At 44.8% G+C, this 19,875-nt stretch overlaps 1 protein-coding gene across 1 annotated transcript in view; it reads right to left on the bottom strand.

Moving 5' to 3' along the window:
- Nucleotides 1-1,223: 1,223 nt before the first annotated feature.
- The window catches only part of LOC119455503 (extended synaptotagmin-2-like), a 78,641-nt gene continuing 59,989 nt past the window's right edge, over nt 1,224-19,875 (bottom strand). The window contains exons 16-22 of the mRNA XM_049668835.1: nt 17,758-17,930; nt 17,100-17,226; nt 14,237-14,355; nt 12,544-12,639; nt 10,818-10,952; nt 9,884-10,042; nt 1,224-6,764 (exon numbers count right to left, since the gene is read on the bottom strand). Coding sequence (XP_049524792.1) covers nt 6,740-6,764; nt 9,884-10,042; nt 10,818-10,952; nt 12,544-12,639; nt 14,237-14,355; nt 17,100-17,226; nt 17,758-17,930 — 834 coding nt within the window. The 3' untranslated portion in view covers nt 1,224-6,739. The remainder of the gene's footprint in view (nt 6,765-9,883; nt 10,043-10,817; nt 10,953-12,543; nt 12,640-14,236; nt 14,356-17,099; nt 17,227-17,757; nt 17,931-19,875) is intronic.

The following is a 19,875-nucleotide window of genomic DNA, read 5'->3' as shown; positions in this document are numbered from 1 at the left end:
CCATTGCGCCACAAACGCATTTGCAGAGAGCTACACAGACGCGCCTTATATATCTAACACTCCTCCGTGTACCCGCGCTCTTGCTCGGGGCGGTGCCGCCGCCTACGAGCAGAAAAGAGAAGTACTGCATTATGACACTAACGCGCACCGACAGTGAACGCTTCGGTGGTCTCAGCACTACGACGCCTCGATGCCAGCATTCGAAGGGACGCTGGCATCAAGAAGCACTACCAACGCCAGGTGGCGTTCACCGTACTCAGCACAGCGGAGCGTGGCCTCCGCAATTAGCTCTGAAAATGTTTCTGAAGTTGATCGCGGAGGCTGCAATTACGACGCGCTGTACGCGCTGATTTGACTCGGTGACGATTCAGTTACGTGCTTTGTCTTGCGCGTTGTATTAGTGTGTCAGTTACGTGCTTCGTCTTTCGCGTTGTGCTAGCGTGTGCAGCGTAGTGCAGCTTCCATATGCACGACGGTTGCTCATGGTCATCAACGTTGGTAGTCGTGATGGAGGAGACGTGCCACCAGGCGTCAGCGTGGGTGCATCAACGCCTAAGGGCGCTTTAGCCACAAAACACCAATAGACATTATATATCAATGTGCAATAAACATTACACTACTTCTGTGAAGACACGTTTCACTTTCGTGTTCTATACCGATTCCTATATAAGAGGGATCAACCACATTTTTTTATTGAAAAGTTGGTGGCGCCACCATCACTTTCTCCAGAAAGAGCGGTTCCGCACACCGGCCGGGCACTTGTTGCGTCGGAGACCCTACCGCAGCTGCATGGAGCTTTGACAGGCGAATACTCAGTGGCGGTAACACTGATATTATTCCCCACCGATCAATTGTAAATAAAATGGACAAAGAGCGGCAGAAATAATGCAAACGACGCAACAATGACGGTGCATCGAGCAGACAACAGCTACTCAGCCTGTAAACTCGCCTCAGCCAATGAGCGCTGCCGAAACAGCCGGAGCCAACGTTTATTGGCCGGAGATTCAGAATAAGGCGACGGCAGCGCCGCTACAATTTCAACGTTTTTTGCTTCACCCACGATGCTTGCCAAGGCATCCGCTGGACCCACTCCTCCATTCTAGTACACTATACTATGGCTTTGGTTTCTAAGATATATACTTAATAGAATGCACAAGATTGATGTGCGACAGTATATGATGGTGTTATGTGTAGTCTTTAAAAATGTAAACGAAAGAGATTGGTGCTCTTGAAACTGTCTTTATTGGAAAGCACTTGGAGACCAAATTTGCATGTAAAATCAATCATATCAGCCTGCCATGCAAAATGCTGGCAAACAACAGCGCAACAAGAACAATGGAGACTGGTATCATCCACTTGGACATTACAACAAACCCGTCTTTTGATTGTGCAACAGCATTCACATAGTTGCGCTCAAGCCACCGTCAGCAAAATAATGTGCTACTTGTACATTGTCAAGCACGAACCAATGACCTTCAATTGAATGGTTCAATACGGATGCTCCAATGTGCAGTTTTTGTTGAAGCACTAGTATGGCACAAATATTGAAGGCGGACAGTCATCGGCCCATAACAGGAGAAGGGAACTTGACCATTTGGAACATATAAAATACAATTCTTTGTAGAACCACACATGAAACATCATACCAGGAGACCACATAAAAAAACCTGAGGCATCAAATCAAGTCGTGTAAATGTGCATGATGATCTCTCAGTGTCAATGGCATCAATTACGTTTCATGTCCTGAAGCACATTTCCCAGTAGCTTGTCTGCGCTTTCTTCAATTCGCATAATGCCACACTCGTGGCAGGTGGGAAACAGCCATCAACATTGCATTCTCAGTGGACTTTAATGATTAATGAGGTTCAACATAACAGCAAAACACAGGCCATGACAGACTGCATTGTTGAGTGCTCCAGATTCCACTCATAGCTGAAATCAACGAAGCGACTGCTGGAATTTCTCCATGTTTTTAGGTACATTTATGAGGGTGTTTGCTGAGAGCTAAGGAAGTTGGGCCAGTTTCAGCTGGCATGCACCAGGAGCTCTTTGCAGTATCGGCCTCACACGAGGAGAGGTGGAGAAGTTAATACATCTCAACAACAACAATAGTCTATAAGTACAATGCCATTCACTGCTGTGTAGAGCGGTCCCCTTTGGTGTATCCTGATGACTCATGGCTACAGCTGCTGGGCGTGCCCAGGAGCATGCGTAGCCTATCAGACATGCAGAGCCCAGACATGCACAAGCGCCAACGTTGTTGAGCGCCTTTCGTTTAATCAGATATGCACTCAGCGTGAGGGTGCTTGCAGTCTCATTGCAGTGTGTTGCCATGGAATGACGTGTATAGAATGATAACGCCCTTTGCCACACGGCGCAGTGGGACAGCGCCCTCAGGCAAAGTGCACACCCGGCAAAACGAAGACGCTTACCAACGCCCCGCCGTTAAAAGCAATGCACACAGATTTACATGTCCATTAGGCCATGCATGGGCACACTATCTCGAACCCAGCAGCCGCCGCCAGGCATCGTCCACCTACATTTATTGTGAACATCTAGAAAGAAAGGTATTCCCCTGCTACCCAGAACAGAAACGGCTCTCCTTCTGAAACGGCTATAACAGCAAAGCGAGGGCAAGCAATATGGCAGGCATGGCATCATATGGAAAGGCAGTGGCCGCATGATCGCGAACAAGAGTGTGGCGTGATAAACAGTGTAGGCACGGTCAGCACGTAGGTATTAGGCAAACATGGCTTCAGGGATAATAACCACCAGCGACAACTGTATTTAAACATTACTACTCTAGCACTGCAATAGACACCACATGCAACATGGGATGTTATGCTCTCCTTCGTCTTTGCGGAACCAAGGCGATAAAACATATAGCACTTTATAGCCACCGTTATATAATGCACGGCGAGACTCATTGTTTTGTGTTGTTATACTCTTGCCTAGTCCTGTCTCGGCTTCCTGCACTTGCACTACAGCATCTTGATTTTGGTGCCTCCAGCATTTTTTGTTGGTATCATTGTCTTCCTGATCTACAGACTCTTAGTGACAACTCTTTTTTTCGCACTTGTGAATATGCTATTTGCGTAAATGGCCTGAAATAGCTTCTTCTTAGTAATTCAAAGAAAATCTTGATCTGCAAGGAAAACTGTAAATGAAGTCAGTTTCTTACTGTGCAGCTCTGCTCACTTTCTTTGCCACAACGCCGTTAAGCCACACAGCTCTCCCTGGCAACACGATCGCATCGTAGCCGCGAACACCACTTGCTCTCTTTTCTGCGGGTGCAGCAGATGACTCTTGCTAGAAAAGCAGCGACTGCACTTGCTTTAACAGAAAAGTGCGACCCCGTAGTTTTCCTACTCGACCAAAACAAGTATGAGCAGTGCTAAATGAGAAGGATAATTAGCAAGACCACACACGAGCAACCGTGTGCATTGCCCTTCTTGTTATTGTATAGTTTGGCGCTGCTGGTACTTATTTCACCACGTACCAACGTGCCCAATCAGCTCTTGTTGTTCCTATTCAGCCTTTACATGCTGACATGATGCACATGCATAGTGTGCCGAGTGTTCACACAGGCTATCTGCTGATACAAGTGCATGCTATCATAGTGCTACTCCTGACGAATCTGTCCGCACGAATGCTTCTCTTTGTGCTGCACAGACCCTGCTAAGTCCTTCACAACCTCTCCGCGGCGGCTCTCTCAGTAGTGGCGTCATGCACAACGCACACACGGAGGAGAAAAGTTAACATTGCGAACCATAAACAGCCTTTACTGCAAAACATTGCGTGTATCGTACAGTCGCGTCAACAACACCTTCGGGAAATGGGTTGCTTGGTAAAACAGGGTCACACTGGAGACACAGCAGTAAGTTGGTTTCATTCTGTTTAAGTGATACCACAGTTTTTCTCAAATTCCTCATTCAAAAAGCTGTCACATAATTTACCACATTCACATAATATTCCACATGGCAATGCAGCAATATAGGAATGCACACAGGGAGACAAAAAAGGGAAAGGGGGAAAGGGGGGTTTATGACTGCCCCTGGTGTCAAACGGGAACACTAGTTTGCCTCATAGCATTACTTCAACACGTAATCCAGAGTTGTTGTCCGAGAGATTTTCTGCAACTAGCTGATAAGACGCAACCACCCCCACCCCCCCTAAGATGGATGCCATAGCTCAAACTTATGTGAAAAGGCCTGTGGCAAGAGGAAAGCTGCAAGCAGCAATTATTCATGCCTACAATACAGCACCTCTATCCAGACAATCAACAAAAATGCAATTAAAACAATGCACGTTTTTCAATCAATCGGCCAACTACAAATTGGACCAGGAGGGTGAAGTGTCAACTTAGCACTGCCCATCAAACAAAACAAAATAAAAAAGGCAGTGTTTTTTTCACAGACACAACACATGCAACATGCACAGCTCACTTCAAAAGAAAAAAGTGCTAATTCTGCGCACTTTTGAGTTTATTTCGATCTCACCTGGGATCACTTGGGTGTTAAAGAGAAAACAAGCGTAGCACAAGCGGGAGGAGAACGATAAATGTTAACAAATGACTAGAAAGAAATGCCAGCATATAGCATCAACAGAAGCAGAAGTGCTCCTTAAAAGCAAGATAAAAGTAGCAACTGCGTCGGCAAAATATGACAGTACATAAAAACCCGCAAGAATTTTTTTCAATGGTATGAATACTAAAGTGGCAGCCTTTTCTGTCGACCACGTGCAGTTGGTGCGGGGAGAACATTTACGACAGAAAAAATAGGATAACATAAATAATCAATGCAAGCAGGAACAAAGCTTTAAAAAAAAATGTAACCATAGAAAGGCACCTTGATTACAGATAAAAAGCACACATGACAGAACTACCGTATTTTCTTTAATGTAAGCACCCTTTCTAAACCTAAACCTAATCTCTCAGGACTAGGGCTGTGTGAACGTTTGAAATATTTAATAAAAATATAACACCTGCTTTTTAGAAGCGTAGGCTGTTGGGCCATTTGGTGCATCACGTAGTGTTATTGAGCCGAATTATGGGCAGAAAGAGACGAAGTACCTGTCCTGTCCACTTCGTCTCTTCCAGCCTGTAATTCCGCTCAATGACACTACTTAACACTTGCTTCAAGTGGAAGTACTACTTTATGTGACTACAATTTCTTCAAATATTCAACTACAACTGAAAATTATTGGTTTACAACTTCTACTACAACCTTGATTAAGCCTCACTATGTCCGCTAGGTCATAGAAAAAAATAAGGGGGTAGGCGGTGCTTAGAAATGAGTAAATACAGTAATCGGCATATTACAGTATAGCCTGGCTTGAAAAATGAAGAAAGGTTTAAAATACCATTTTGTTTGCTCTAGTGAACAAGGTTTCTATACAGAAGCTTAAACCTTTTCTCAAACCTTTTTATCGTGTCCTTTTCATTGGCGTTCTGTTTTGTTTTCTTGTAATAGGAAAATTTCATTGTAGGAAAGCATTAAATTACACCAGGGCATTGTCAAGATAGCGCATAATGCGCATAATATTCACAGCCTTGCGTCCAAATCATTGAGCGTCCTGAAGCACATATAAAGTGCGCTCTGTATGGAGTACATGACCATAAAAGTCACACATGGCAATACAACACATTAATTCAAAACATCCTCAGTAAACGCCTTTCAACACTCCGTAATCAGTCCACACTAGCAAGAGATAAGATAAAATTGCGATAAAGTCCTGCCCTTCAGCACAGGCATCAGAATAAAATTTGTAATGGAAGCTGCACACAACAAATTAAAAGTGACATAGTGAATCTTTCTTGCATTTTTCCATAAAGCCACAAGGTTATGTCGTTAGGTCTCAATGTTGGAACACATGTGACAATAAGTAAACAATGGCTTAAAATAATGTGGCTAACATAAGCCAAATATTAAAGAAATTGAAAACGTAAAGAGCTTTGTTTCTTTGGAATTTTCTTTAGCACTAAGTAGCCGTGCAATTAAAACAAACAGGTGCCGGAAGAGCATTATGAACAACATGAATTCACAGGTAATGGCACAATTGCTGGACGTCACTTTCTCACTGCACACAATTTGTACAGTACACAATGCGCTGTGCGTCTTCTAAAAGATCCTCTTGTATTTGAGGTAAAACAGACAACAATGATAACAAGAAAGAAAACAACAACAAAAAGAAGCATATACGCGCTCCATGTGTCCCTTAAGTTTCATTCATGCGGTTATATATATATCCGTAAAATGTATAATTTTCAAAAAGGCTCAATTTTGTACCTCAGTGAAAGACATTTATAAAGCCATTAACCAGTCAGGTCATACAGCCTAAACCTTTCACAGTGAGCATTAGAAGCCAAGTGTTATATACAAGCGTCATTCCAAATTTCTATAATCGCTTATGCAGTTCCTAAGTGATGACTAATTAAGTGCTCACATCAGCCTATTATTCTTCTGAAAGCCACGTGGCAAATTCTTAAAGTATACTATGCTACATAGAAGGCTTAGGCGACTTGCATGTGTAATATAATGTACCGCCACGGCGTCACCCAAAATCCCTTTCTGCTCATAAACACTATCACTAAGTGCAAGCAAAAAAAAAAACACTAAAAAACAGAAATAACAAACAACAACGCAGTTTTCTTTTGCGACGGACTCTCAGTCTGTCGTAGAATCCTGCACAACGTTTTGAGGATGAATGAACTCGTCTCACAACCTGGGTAAAAGTCAGCCTAGGTATCCGGCTCCAGCTCGTACCTAGGAGAAATCCAAACGACACACGCAATAAGCTTTTGGCATACCACCTGATTACACATATTTTTTTTTTATCACCTGTAAAAGACAGGTGGATTGCTTCAGGAGGTGGTAGTTACTGGCACAATAAATCGCAACGTCCAGGTAGTTAACCAAAATAGCTCATTCATTTTTCAAGTGTTCACTTCACGACACATGTTAAAGGGACACTAAAAACAAACACTGAATCAGTTTAGACTAATGAGGTCGTTCAAAATCTTTCAAAACTCTATTTTCGTTAGCTTGGCTGTAATAGATTGATTATTAAGATAGAAAATGAAGGTGAAAGTTTCATTTCGTGAATTTTATGCCGAGACACTGACATTTGTACATCGGTGTGACGTGAAGGATTTCAAAGTAATTTTTACTATATTTGGACGGTTGTGTCAGCGTTAAAGTTCTTGGAACTCGCCGCATTAAGTCCTTCACTTTTTTAGAAAAGGAACCAAATTTTGCAACCGATGATCGTTCCGGGTTGCCCTCCTGGCTTGCAACATTGAATACACAGGCCATTTTACCGGTCTTGCTAAACTTGACACATGAAACCTGTTTGTATAGTTAGTATGTGTGATGCCAATTTTTGTATTTGTTTCGTAAATTGTATTATGCCTAAGGGTAACCTTCCGAATAAAAGAAAAAAGTTGCACTTTCACCAGTAAGGTGAAGCATCGATTGTGATAGCAAATTATTAGACAGCTATACGAAGCAAGGATAGTAGTTTTATCGGCCATATCAACTCGGAAATATTCACTTAATAACCAAATTAACAAGCATAGTGTCACGCACGCACAAGCAAACATAAACATATCTCACTCGATGACCACTGACCCTCGCTGGAAAACACTGTGGTGGGGAAGAGCGGCAGCAGCGAGTGAATTGACCTTCTTGCTGCCTCTCACTTCGACACGAACTAAGCGGCGAGAACACAGCGCATACAAAGCTATCAGCCCTCGATGCACCTAGACTTTGCACTCATTCGCAGATCACTTTCAAAATAGTAGGACGACCTACAGCTCTTTAGCAGCTCGCATGGCCTTAACCAGAATGCCAACGCATCTTTTAACAGGTCTGGGGGATAATTATTTTAAGAGTAACGCTAGTCTAAGGCCCTCTGATAAGTTGACATGACTCCACTACCACTTCAAGTTCGTAATAGAAATATGTGCCCCAAAGTTGATTAAAAATGATTTAGTGAAACTCTTTATTTATCTATCTGGACATTGCAATTCCTCATGTATATATATATACATAAGGAATATATATAGTAGAAGAGGAGACACTCGCTACCCTGCCCCCCCCCCCCCCCCTCCTAGTGGGCACACATCTCCCCCTTAGGCGCGCGAGGAGTCAGCCCACATCCTCCCAAAATTCCGCTGCACCAAGCCACCATCCTTCTCGGCTCGTCCTAGCGCCTACAGCATACGGCACATGGCCGCGATCTTATCGCACTTGGACTTTATTACGAACATCACGACGACGCCGACGGCGGAAATTCGCCTGGAGTGTCCATATCGTTGCTTTCGCAATAAAACACGTGGTATGTATAAGCAAGTATAGCCCAGTGACAACCAGCACTTGAGCGCCTACTTTTACAGCAATAGCAAGGGAAAGAAGGCAAATAAGACACGGACAAAGGAAGGACAAGACACATGCCCTAACTATAAGAAATGCTCCGATTCGAAACAGGGCACAAGTATATGTACACACAGATGACACTCAAAAAGGGTAGATGTGCCATTTGCACACTAATTGATCATACAAATAGATCTCGATTGGTGTGGACGTGGCATCTACGCCATTTCAGTGTCATCAGCATGTACATATATTTACGTCCTGTTTTGAATAAGAACAATTTGTTGAAGTTAGCCCATGGATCCTGTCCTTCCCCTGTCCATCTTTTATTTATGCTATCCACACTATTTACTATCAATATTTTGTACTAACAAAGCCAAATCTCTATAATTCTTTTTTATAGCAAGTCGTGTAGCAACTGCACAGTTGCTCACACATTTATCCATACAGACATGGTAGCGTTTTCTACCTTCAGTTTCTCCCAATTACTGTATTTATATTCGATTAAAAGGCGGTCATGATTATAAGGCGAGGGTGCAATTGGGGGGACCCAAAAAAAACACTTGAGTATGCACACCAATATAAGGCGATACAGAGCCGCTGCCGGATTATCGATACTCGGCGAGGATCGCCCGAAATACTGAATTACTAACACAGTGAGAAGCTTCAAAATGTGGAGTGCAGGTTATATGCAAATGGTGCCTTTAGGTGGGGCTTCACAGCAGCGTCAATTTCTCCTTACAGTGTGGCTTCACGGCCTCACAGCACGCACTGCCATAAAGCCACACCTATAGGCGAAATTCGCATATAAGGCGGGGGGAGACTTCGGGGCTAAAAATTCTGGGAAAAAAAACCTCGCCCTATGTTCGAATAAACACGGTAGTTTCAATTGCCAAACAGTATCGTAACCCGTATATAAATTATCACTGCTATCAATGTACATGCTGCATGCCACTGTCCTTGCCCCTACACAAAAACATTAACATTATGCCCGCCACTTCTTAGATGCACAAAAAGCGTTCAGTTTTGAGGTCAATATGTACTCTATTGTGGACAATGAACCATGAATAATTAACCATTAACGCTCACTACAAAGGGTGCATTTTTCTTTTCCCATTCTAGCCCTTGTGCATGCTGTCAGCATGATTTGGCTCCTGGGCTTAGCTTGGAGTTTTCACCACCATTGGCAACAGCATAGTAGTAGCAAAGATTGCATTTTCATGTCACAGATTGTAAACTTATTTACAATCTGTAACAGCTTGTAAATTTATGTAAAGATGTCACTGCCTGTAAACTTATTTGCTTATATAGGACAATTTACATCTTCTCGGGAGACAAAGGCCTGACTGCCATGCCTGACTAGGCCATGCTACCTTAAAGGCGACAGTGAATTACACTTTATAATTTCCTGCTTCGCTTCATTTGTCAACAATAGTAGACAAAGACTGCTTAAAGATAACGGTTCATCAGGTGCAAGTGGTGAGAGACACAAACGACTGCTGCGTGCATACCAGTCTGTGAGTGCCTTGGTGAGGTCCAGGTTGGCCAGGCTGACTTGCGTGCGTCCCAGCGTCTTGCCACGGGAGAACATGGACGAACCGCTCTTGGAGTTGACCAGCACTTGAAGGGTGCTGCCTTCCAAGTCTGACAGCGCTGCCTCAAATTCCATCCTGGTTCACAAATGCAGCAAAAAAAGGTGAGCATGCTGAGCCCCTGCCACTTAGAAAGGACGTGCATCCTCGATAAGAAAGGGTGAAATTAATCGGGGGTAATGAATGAACCAGGGAATGAAAGTGTGTTATTAAATGTGTTAAATATGGGCGGCCATCAGGCCCATATGGGCAGACCTGGAGCCATTTTGACCTATCACAGAGGGCTAATGGCCGATTTAGAATAAAAGCAGATTGAAATAGTTTTAGATTATACTGGCCCAGGAAAATCCTTGCTCCCATAATTATTTCTACACTTTCAATTATGAAAGAACAATTAATTTCCCCATGCTTTCCTCTATCTTCATTGTCTGCTGGCTTCACGTGGTTAACCTATACCCATAGTCAGCTGAAAGAGATGTCAATTAATTAAGTTCATGGGACGGAAGGGTTTCTACAACATGAACCGAAACCTAGGCACCTAAGTGTTTTTTGCATTCCACACTTATTAAATGAGACTACCATGGCCAGCAAATTAAACTCGCAATAGCTTATGAAAGTCCAGCCCAGAGGGGAAACCATTACGGTCACAAGCAAGTTCATGAATTAGTGGGCATCACCTGAGGAGAGAGCACGCTCAACTTCCTGCTTACTAACAATGGGCAACTTGCACTAAGTGCCAGTGCTTACGTCTCTGAAGGGAATAGGTTTGACATTGTTGGTAATTCATTGTTATACAGAATACATAGCGCAGTAAGAACAAAGGGAGGTCGAGGCAGGACAAGCGCTGACTTACGTCTCGTCAAAGACGGGGTTGCAGGTGTTCCGGCAGATCTGAGTCTTGCGCTTGCTGTCCTTGGATCGGTCAGGCAGCAGCTGCAGCTTGACATAAGGGTCCGGCAGGTCGTCACCCTCCTTGTGGACTAAGTTTCTGAAAAATCAGAGCACGTCAAGTGTCAGACGATGACGTTCAATTTGAAAAAACGCTAAAGGCAAGCATTATGTAAAGACCTGCTTGTAATGTGAACCCAAGTCTAATGTGACGAGCAATTCCAGGACTGTGAATAAAAAGAAAAGGAAGTTTATCCATACATAATACAGCATAAATCACTTATAACGTAACTTATAGTGCAGCACCGGATATAATACGGTCTTTTCAGACTCCCGTTAATTTTCCCATAGCACTCTATGTATACGCGTATCGCTTATAGTGCAGTTGCGGGACACGAAATACCGGTTACAGTGCGGCTGCCTGGAAGTTTGGCAGTCAACCTAGACGACAAACGCTCCCCTCAAGCCGTATTTACTCGAATCTAACGCGCACTTTTTTTCCGTTAAAACAGGTCCAAAAATTTTGTGCGCATTAGAATCGAGTACGACCCTAAATCTGCGTTACCATATAGGCGTCGGCATTTCAATATGGCCGCCTCGCACACGCGTCGAGCCTAGCTACTTTCGAGCCTAGCTACCATAGCTTCCTCCATGTGCTGCAGTACACGAGCTTAGGCAATAGTCTACCGTCTGTCTTCACATTCTCTGTGTCTGCTCTATCAGCATGAAGTACCGAGTTCATAATGATGCCGCATTTAAAAGGAAAGTGATCATGTGTGTGGAGACGGACAGAAATCGGGCCGCATCACGGGCGTTTGGAGAATCCGAAACTTGCGTTCAGGACTGGTGCAAACAAAAGTAGAGGATTTTCAGCCAGCAAAGTAATGCGGAACAGTTTCAGTGGACCGAAGCAGGACGTAATCTACGTCGATCCACTTTGGCGATACGATCACCTTGGCCCTATCTTGAAAGCAATCTGTGACGGGGAAAGTTCGCTGCGTGCCTTGTTTTCGCCGCTCATAGATCGCGTTGAAGCGAGAGGCATCATAGCACGAAGGTCAATTCGCTTGCCGCACTTCGTCACTCGAGCGTGTTGACCTGTTCGTTTCCACGGTCAACGAGCGAGATGTGTTCATGTTTGCTTGTCCACGCATGACACTGTGCTTGTTAATTTATTTAGTAAGCGAATACGGAACGTAGAGCACGGTGACAGCGATGGCAGAAATGCGCCTGGAGTGTCCATTATCGCAATAAAATAGTTGTTTTGGTTATAGTGCGGTACCGCTTATAGTGCGGATATTCACGACTCCGGCGACTTACGTTATAAGCGGTCTACACTGTATGACCAAAAACACTTTCGGTCACACAAAACAACGAGGAAATAGTTGTATGCCTAATTGATTCATTCATTGGTCCACTTTATTTATTTATTTGGTATAACGTCTCGGGCTATGAGGGCTGCCGTAGTAGAGGGTTCCGAATTAATGTTGACCACGTGGGATTCTTTACCTCGGTGCACCTAAATCTAAGCGCACAAGCGTTCTTGCATTTTGCCCTCACTGAAATGCCGGGAATGGAATATGCCACCTTGTGCTCATCAACAAAAAGCCATAGCCAAAAAAACGCTGTCTTCTGGTCTCACAGAAGCCGCGGGAAACAAAGAACAGGCCGAGAGGTGGAGCAGAACTCACACAGCTCGGTGGACAACGACCACCATGCGACTCCTCTGGGCGCTGTATCGGAGGGTCAGCTGAAGCTTGCCCGCTCCTGGGTCTCCCAGCACCTCCCTGTGCGAAAGAGGTGTGTTAGTAAAGGATTTCAATAAAGATGAAACTATACTAATCAAGTAATGGTTTCATGACCCTGAGTGTTCACAGAACAGTCGCAGCTGGGTAGTCAACACAAAAGTAATGGTGCGGGAGTGCTTGGAACACCTAATATCAAGCATTGCAATGGACCTTCTTGGTACAGGTTTGCAGCTTTTTTGGTGGAAATTCAAGAATACATTACAAAAACAGTGCAAAATTGGACGCAGGACGGAAAGAAGGAATGAACAAACAGAAGCACTGTGTTGTTCTTCCTGTCCTGCATCGACTGTTGCGTTGTTTTTTTAATAGATTACCAAATAGCCTGGTCCCACATATTGCTTCAGGAATAGACAAGAAGACTGTTGCCTTCTCGCATGCATGTCTTGAAGTTTCATTAGCAAAATTTATGGACCCAAACTAGAAACTAGTATGACTGCAGATGTTTTCAAATAAACTCACTTGTCAGCTTGTCGACGACCTTAAGACAACACGGTGACGGCAACCTCACCGTGTTGTCTGAACGGGATGACAAGGAGCTTGTGGTTGCCACCTCGTCTTGAATTCTCACTAATGAAAGCTATAAATTTAATTACAATTGAATTGTGAGTAGTCAACTTGTGGGAAAGTGCCATTTGCAAGTTGCGTGATGGAAGCCCTTGTGCTGTTTTTGCAGGAAATGGGTCTAAAAGAGACCTTGTAGATAGCTGTAAGTTCTCAGTTTTGGTTCTGTGGGAATTCTCATCAGATGTGCCATTTAGTCTTTCACTTGGCATCTCGAGTAGTGTGTCAGGCTCAGCTTCCAATAATGACATCATTCTCTCTGCAGTCTAGACAATAGGAGCAACAGCATCAAGTTTCACTATACATATTTAGACTGTTACACAATCTTGGTGAGGACTATTTCTTTAATCTTCAGAGTAAGCTGAAACAGCAGAGCTAAACAAGGACAAACAAGTGATCACACACCACAGGACTGCCCGACTGCCAACTGTATTTCATAGAAAGAATGCCAGTCTATGTCCAGCTCAAAGTCAAATTAAATTATGGTGCTTAACATCCCAAAGCAACAAACAAGCTATGGGAGATGCCATGAGGGGGGGGGGGGGGGGGGGGGCGATTCCGAAGTAATGTCAACCATCAGGGATTCTTTAACATAATCCTAAATAAACCATCATTTTATGAACATGCAATATAAACAAACAAACATGCACCTAAGTACACAAACATTCTTGCATTTTGCTTTCAGTGAAGTGTGTCCACAGCAGACAGCAGTGAACCCATTACTTCGTGCTCAGCAATAGAACGCTGTAGCCACACAGCCAAGCGATAGGTCGTGTCCATCTTGAGCGTGCACACACAAGTACTCGACAATACTCTCAGTTTGACGTTTATAATAATGTGACTGACATGATCTAATGTCCTATACTTGTGCATGCGTGCTGGACGGACACTATAAAAGGTTGCCATTCTTTCTATGAAATACAGTTGGCGGCCAGCGCCAGTCCCGTGGTGTCTACTTCTTTGTTCTTGTTCTGCTCTGCTGTTTCAGCTAGGGCATTGGGCCTGCTGTTCTAACCTCTGCGGGTCCCTGTGGCTGGCTTCGAGTGGCCCTTCTCCCATGGCCATGCTGTCTAGGATGGGCGACACTGTAGAATGCACCACTTCGTCCAGCGACGGCACCTGAGGTGGTAGCGTCTGCGTCGCAAGAGCGCAACCTCGAATGCAGCCGCTGCAAAAGCTCAGAACATCTCCGCAAAGTACATTTGCACCTCGTCATAACAAAGACGAACTTAACAAATTATATTAAAAATCTGGCTATAACAAAATCAAAAAAGGGAGGTACAATGCAATATTGGTTACAGCGAAGCAAAAAAATTTCCTTCCTGAATGCAGCCCCAATTGTGAATTCGTTTTTGGCGTTAACATTGTGTACTTAAACTTATTAATTTAATTTTTTATAATAAATAATGTATATATTGAAAGTAGCTAAGTGGTGGATGCAACTGTATTATAATGAGATTTGACTGTATATCTGCAACCCACAAGCCACTGCAGTTCAACTACCCATTGGGCAAAGCGATGGTTAGCACAAATTTCACTCGGAGCTGGTCGGACTGCGGCTTTCAATGCTCCGTTATTAAGAAAATGCATGCACTTGTCCAGGAGGCACAATACACTGGCACACCAAATAGTTTCTTTTTACTGTTCAGCCCAGGGGCAAGCTATAAGAAGAAATTTTAGTCAATGACCGTGTAAAAATAAAAAATCACCAGTCCTTCCCCTGTCGAGAAAATGGGGGTAAGCGAAACTTGTCGTGTGTGTATCTGACTTTCGTGGTGATTTTCTTTCTCTCTCTTTCTTTCTTTCTTTCTCGCCCTCTTTATTTCTCTCTTTCTTTTTGTATCTCTCTCTCTTTCTTTCTCTCTCTCCTTCTCTCTGTCTCTCTTTCTTTTTGTCCCTGGTATGTGCCATTGAGCTTGGACCCTTTCTGCACTATCACCAGGATCGGCCCACTTTTCAGTGTGACACCACCACCACCACCGCCGAAACTTGTGAGCCTACAAAGCTTCGCTTAAAACACGACATTTTGAAACCATTACAAGTTTAGAAGGATTAACATTCAGTCCAGTTGGTGACAATTCACCTCTGACTTGAGCAGTACACTGAAGACAAGGGAGACAGATTTCTTGAACACACCAAGAAACTTGCGAGAGCTCCAAAATACCATCTTTCTATTCTGACAAGGTCCGTAAATGCAACTTTACTGCACATTGGTATAAGCAACCACTAATACCTTAGAGACTTTAATGTAACATATACAGTAAAACCCCGGTGATACGATCCTGACTGGTACGAATTTCGGTGTGATACGAATTCGTAACATTCCCCGGCCGAAATACATTGCTCACAATATGAAAAAAAAATGGATGTTCCGAACGCGTTGCTGCGCCGCTGCAGATCATACGAACGCGTGATCAACAGCGGCAGCGGCCGAGCCGGCGGAGCGGACGAGCCGGCAAAGCGGCCGGCAGACATGCGGCTACGTCATGCGGCTGTGCAAAAACGCCCGGTAAATCAAACGCGAAAGCATTTGCAACGGTTAATTCGAACATACCATGCACCGACAATTCTCTCAGCAGCGCACTAAATCACGCGGCGGCGCCTCCGACCGGCATTGCTCCGGCACCGCCATAGAGTAAAAGCTTAGGAGAAACCCCTCAATGCCGCGCGCAAAAAAAAAAAAAAACAATTTAAAAAGAAAGCAAAAAAAAATGCGCGGAAATTTTACCCTCTCTCAAATGGCAAGGTCGCCGTTTCTGCATTGCGCCGGAACACGCGTGTACATGCCGATGTTTTAGCCATGCGGAGAAAATGGCAGTGAACCCTTCTCCTTTAAGCTTCCTCTATTTTCTAGTCACGTGTTGACCTTGCACACTGCGGCTATGGCACAGAGGGAAGCAGCGGCGGTGTCCCAGTCTGGCCAACAAAACTGCCCACGCCAGCAAACGCCCACTTCCCGATAACGGCAGAAAACAAAACTTTAGGGAGCTGGCGCCGGGCCGGCTGGAGCGGCGACGCCGGCAATGCGGCTGGTGCGCATGGTGACAGTTGAAGGTGATGGAGCTACGAGGGAATTGAGAGGAATGGCGAGGGGAGCCACCGAAGCGGCAGAGTTGCCGAGGCCAAATCCGTTTCCCTGCCGCCCTCCTCCCTCACCTTCCACAGTCTCTGCTTACGCCCGTCGCTGTACCGGCGCCGCCCGCACCCTGAAGTTTCGTGTTTTGCCGTTATCAGGAAGCCAGCGTTGGCCAGTTTCGTGGCCCTCACTTGCTATGCTCTTGTGCGCCACGATATTTCACGACTCGCACCATTCGTGCATCGTGCATGGTGCACGAATAATTCAAAAATACGTCCTTCTTTTAATTCAAACAAATTTTCAGGCCCCTTCGAGTTCGAATTATCGAGATTCGACTGTACATGGAAGGCAATGAGATTTAGGTTGGGACCGCGAAAACGCAACGTAGCAGCCGGGAAAACGCAGCACCGAGGAAGGTATCAATGGGGTTCCACTATTAGGAATCTTTTCTGGTAAAAATAAATTCATTTTTTTTCTTGATTTTGTGTATGTTTTGATAATACGAAATTTGATGATACGAAAGTAAGATAATGATGAAACAATGTAGAAAAACAAAAATACCTGCATCAGACTGGTTTAGTTTAGACTAGGTTAGCATGGCATGCTACATCCTTAACTCGGCCCTCCCTAATTTGGAATGTCAGATGTTCAAAACAGTACACTCTGCCGAGAGAATTTACATTACAGTGCCAATGAAGTGATACCCAACACTGCACGTAACAGTGAGCCATGCCATATCGGCTCATTGGTCTAATCAAACCTCAACACCCACCCGCATGCAGTTTAAGAGGGGTGGACAGACCTTGCGTGGGGACGGTGGACTGGTCCGTTCATCGACGGAAGGCCTGTGTGAAGGGGTGACATCCTCGTGCTCTGAAACTCGCATGCTGCCCCGGTTTACCCTGGACAGGGGCTCCACGGTTGATGTTCTGCGAGTGCAATCGAGAAGATTCGGCAAATTTCAAGAGCACTGTCACTGACTCACAAAGCACTACTTTGGTTGTCCACAGATGAGCCCTTCGGTGAATCGGATACTATTCAGACACAACTTGCAATGCTGGCACAGACTTAGCCTGGGCACATAATGGGCACATAATGTGCATGCCGACACGGGTCCGGCACATTATGTTCCGTTTCCTTTCTCCCCAATCACACTTACAGTGGATAATGAACACAGTAATACTTTCTTGTGGACTAGTTGGTTCATACTTGAATTATAACCGTGTTGTGCAAGACGCACAAATTTCTTGCCACTAATTCTTAGGTATATGACAGTGGTTTTTTTATGAGAAAACTGTATGGGTTTCTTTCTGCAAAGGAAACCCATACAAACCCACACAGGTTTGACGATATGTCCGTGCATGTGTGAGCAACCGGTATGCATTTCTGAGAATTCCGTATGGGTTTTACGCAAAACCCATATGGGAAACACTACTGACCCCTGGTGGCTGGCTGCTCACCTGCGCTTGTTGCTGGTAAGGATTCGCAGCTGCAGCGTGATCAGCAGCTTTGCCTGGTGTCCTGTCCCGAGCAGGATGAGTGGTTCGTCCACTTTCAGCCCTTCTTCCTTCAGGAGGCGCGACAGCCGGAAACTCAAGTGGCCCAACACCTGCCCACACTTGTTGTCCATCACCTGGGGATGTCGCATGACCATTGCATGAGTGCATTGCACCATCAGCATGTAACAACATTAACATGCTTTCAAAATACCTATAAAGAATAGTTAAAGGGCGCTGAATAATTCGGCAGAGACACTTAAGGCTGCTTACATGTGGGAATGTGAAAGCATTATACCGTTTGTACACCTCGTAGCCATGAACGCACTGATTTTATACACTCATGACGTGGTGCCACCTCCTCCCCATTGTGCGTGCCCCCACTAGGCACGCCTTTAGTAAGCCATAACCGTGGAGCCGCCATGGCGTCGTGGAAGCGTGCTCGTCTTGCACCCCAGAGGCCCGGGTTCTATACCCACCCAAACAGAAATGTACCAAATTTTCTTTTTAAAGCCTTTAATTTACTTTGTTTACAGGAACCTCCCTGAGAAATGTGATGTCAATCCGAGCATCTTTTTTTTTTTTTTTGACATTTTTACTCTTTGTGGCATTGGTCATTTTTAGTACCATCTTCGATCACGCCAACGGATTTTTGCGTAATGGGGCATATAATGCTTTCGCATTAAAGGGGCCCTGAACCACCCCTTGGGCTTTGTGAAATAACATAGTCCACGGGTAGCATATGCTGCTGTGAACATCTCAGCCAAGTTTTGCTGTCGTACGCGGTGCGTGGAGCTCGCAAGCGGACAGTGAAGCCACCTTTCTCTCAAAAGCCCTCGTTTCAACACAGCCATGATTCTCACTCTGTTCTGTGTATTTTATTGCACAATAAAGCACGTTCCAATACGCAGCTGCTATTCGTCGCTGCGGTCGGTTACGCCACCGCCGCCGCGGGATGCCGCCTCGAGTCCACTGGCTAAGCGCACTGCGGCTCTCTGAGGACAACCGCGTTTGGCTTACGTTTAGCGTGGCGTAGGCACCAAAATCTGAAATTTGAACTGTGCACCATGGTGACGTTTTGAAGGCAGAGCATTGTGGCCCCGCCCCATTCCACCGTAGCCTTCGCAGTGCAAGGCTTTGAAGAAGGGAGGGGGAGCACAGCAGAGGCTGTGTCTGTGTTTGATTGCCAATAACTCCGCTTCTGCTGCACTGAAGTACTTTTTGCAGCAAAGTATTTCAGAAATAGCCTATTTTTACCTCAAATGTCTTTCTCCACTTCGATAAAAGTGGTTCAGTGCCTCTTTAAAAGGAATATCTACCTCGGCTGTATTAGTCAATTATGCTCTCTGTGATACCAAAACTACCACTTGTGCCGCAGACGACGTCTGGAAAGGCACGAAACATGTGAAAGTGATAAGACAGGTAGTGACACCACCCTAAACTTCCTAGTCCCTGCTCACACTGATGTCCTGGATATTCACAGAGTCTGTATGGGCCTAGCCAAGTGCCTACTTGTAACGGAAGACTAAATTCCATGTAAGAAAACCAAAGGCTCAACCTAGCAAGTTTTGAGAAATTTTCCTGTGCCAAAATGGCATAAACAAGAGAGAATACTTTTGAAATCCATGATGTTATACTGAAGCACCAGTAGTGTAGTTTTGGTGCGAAATTCAAGAAAACGAAACTTGGCCTTTTTGCATGAAAAGCAGTGGAAAGCAACATGCAAACTTCGAAGGGAAAAAAAAAAAAGAGAAGGGAAGGATAGAATGCTGCTGCTAAAAACAGTGTATGTCCAGTCCTCTCTTCTCTCGTTTGTATGTGCTATAACAATGCTATGAAGAATGCATCACCAATTAGCCAATCAGCAAATATTACAAAAGTATGGCCTTCATTTTCTCCGGTGACACTAATTATTGCGATAGCAATTATATGGATACTCCAAGCGGATTGCTGCCATCGCCGTCACCGTGAGGTTCTGTATGACGTCCAACGGCGATGAAATCGTAGCCACGCGCCGTATGCTGCATGTGCGAGTGAAAGCACAGCGGAGAGCAAACACGACTTCTTCTGTCGGGCGAAAGG

The sequence above is a fragment of the Dermacentor silvarum genome, chromosome 6 (assembly GCF_013339745.2).
Source record: "Dermacentor silvarum isolate Dsil-2018 chromosome 6, BIME_Dsil_1.4, whole genome shotgun sequence".
NCBI classification, from domain to species: domain Eukaryota; kingdom Metazoa; phylum Arthropoda; class Arachnida; order Ixodida; family Ixodidae; genus Dermacentor; species Dermacentor silvarum.
This window is presented reverse-complemented; position numbering and strand designations above follow the sequence as displayed.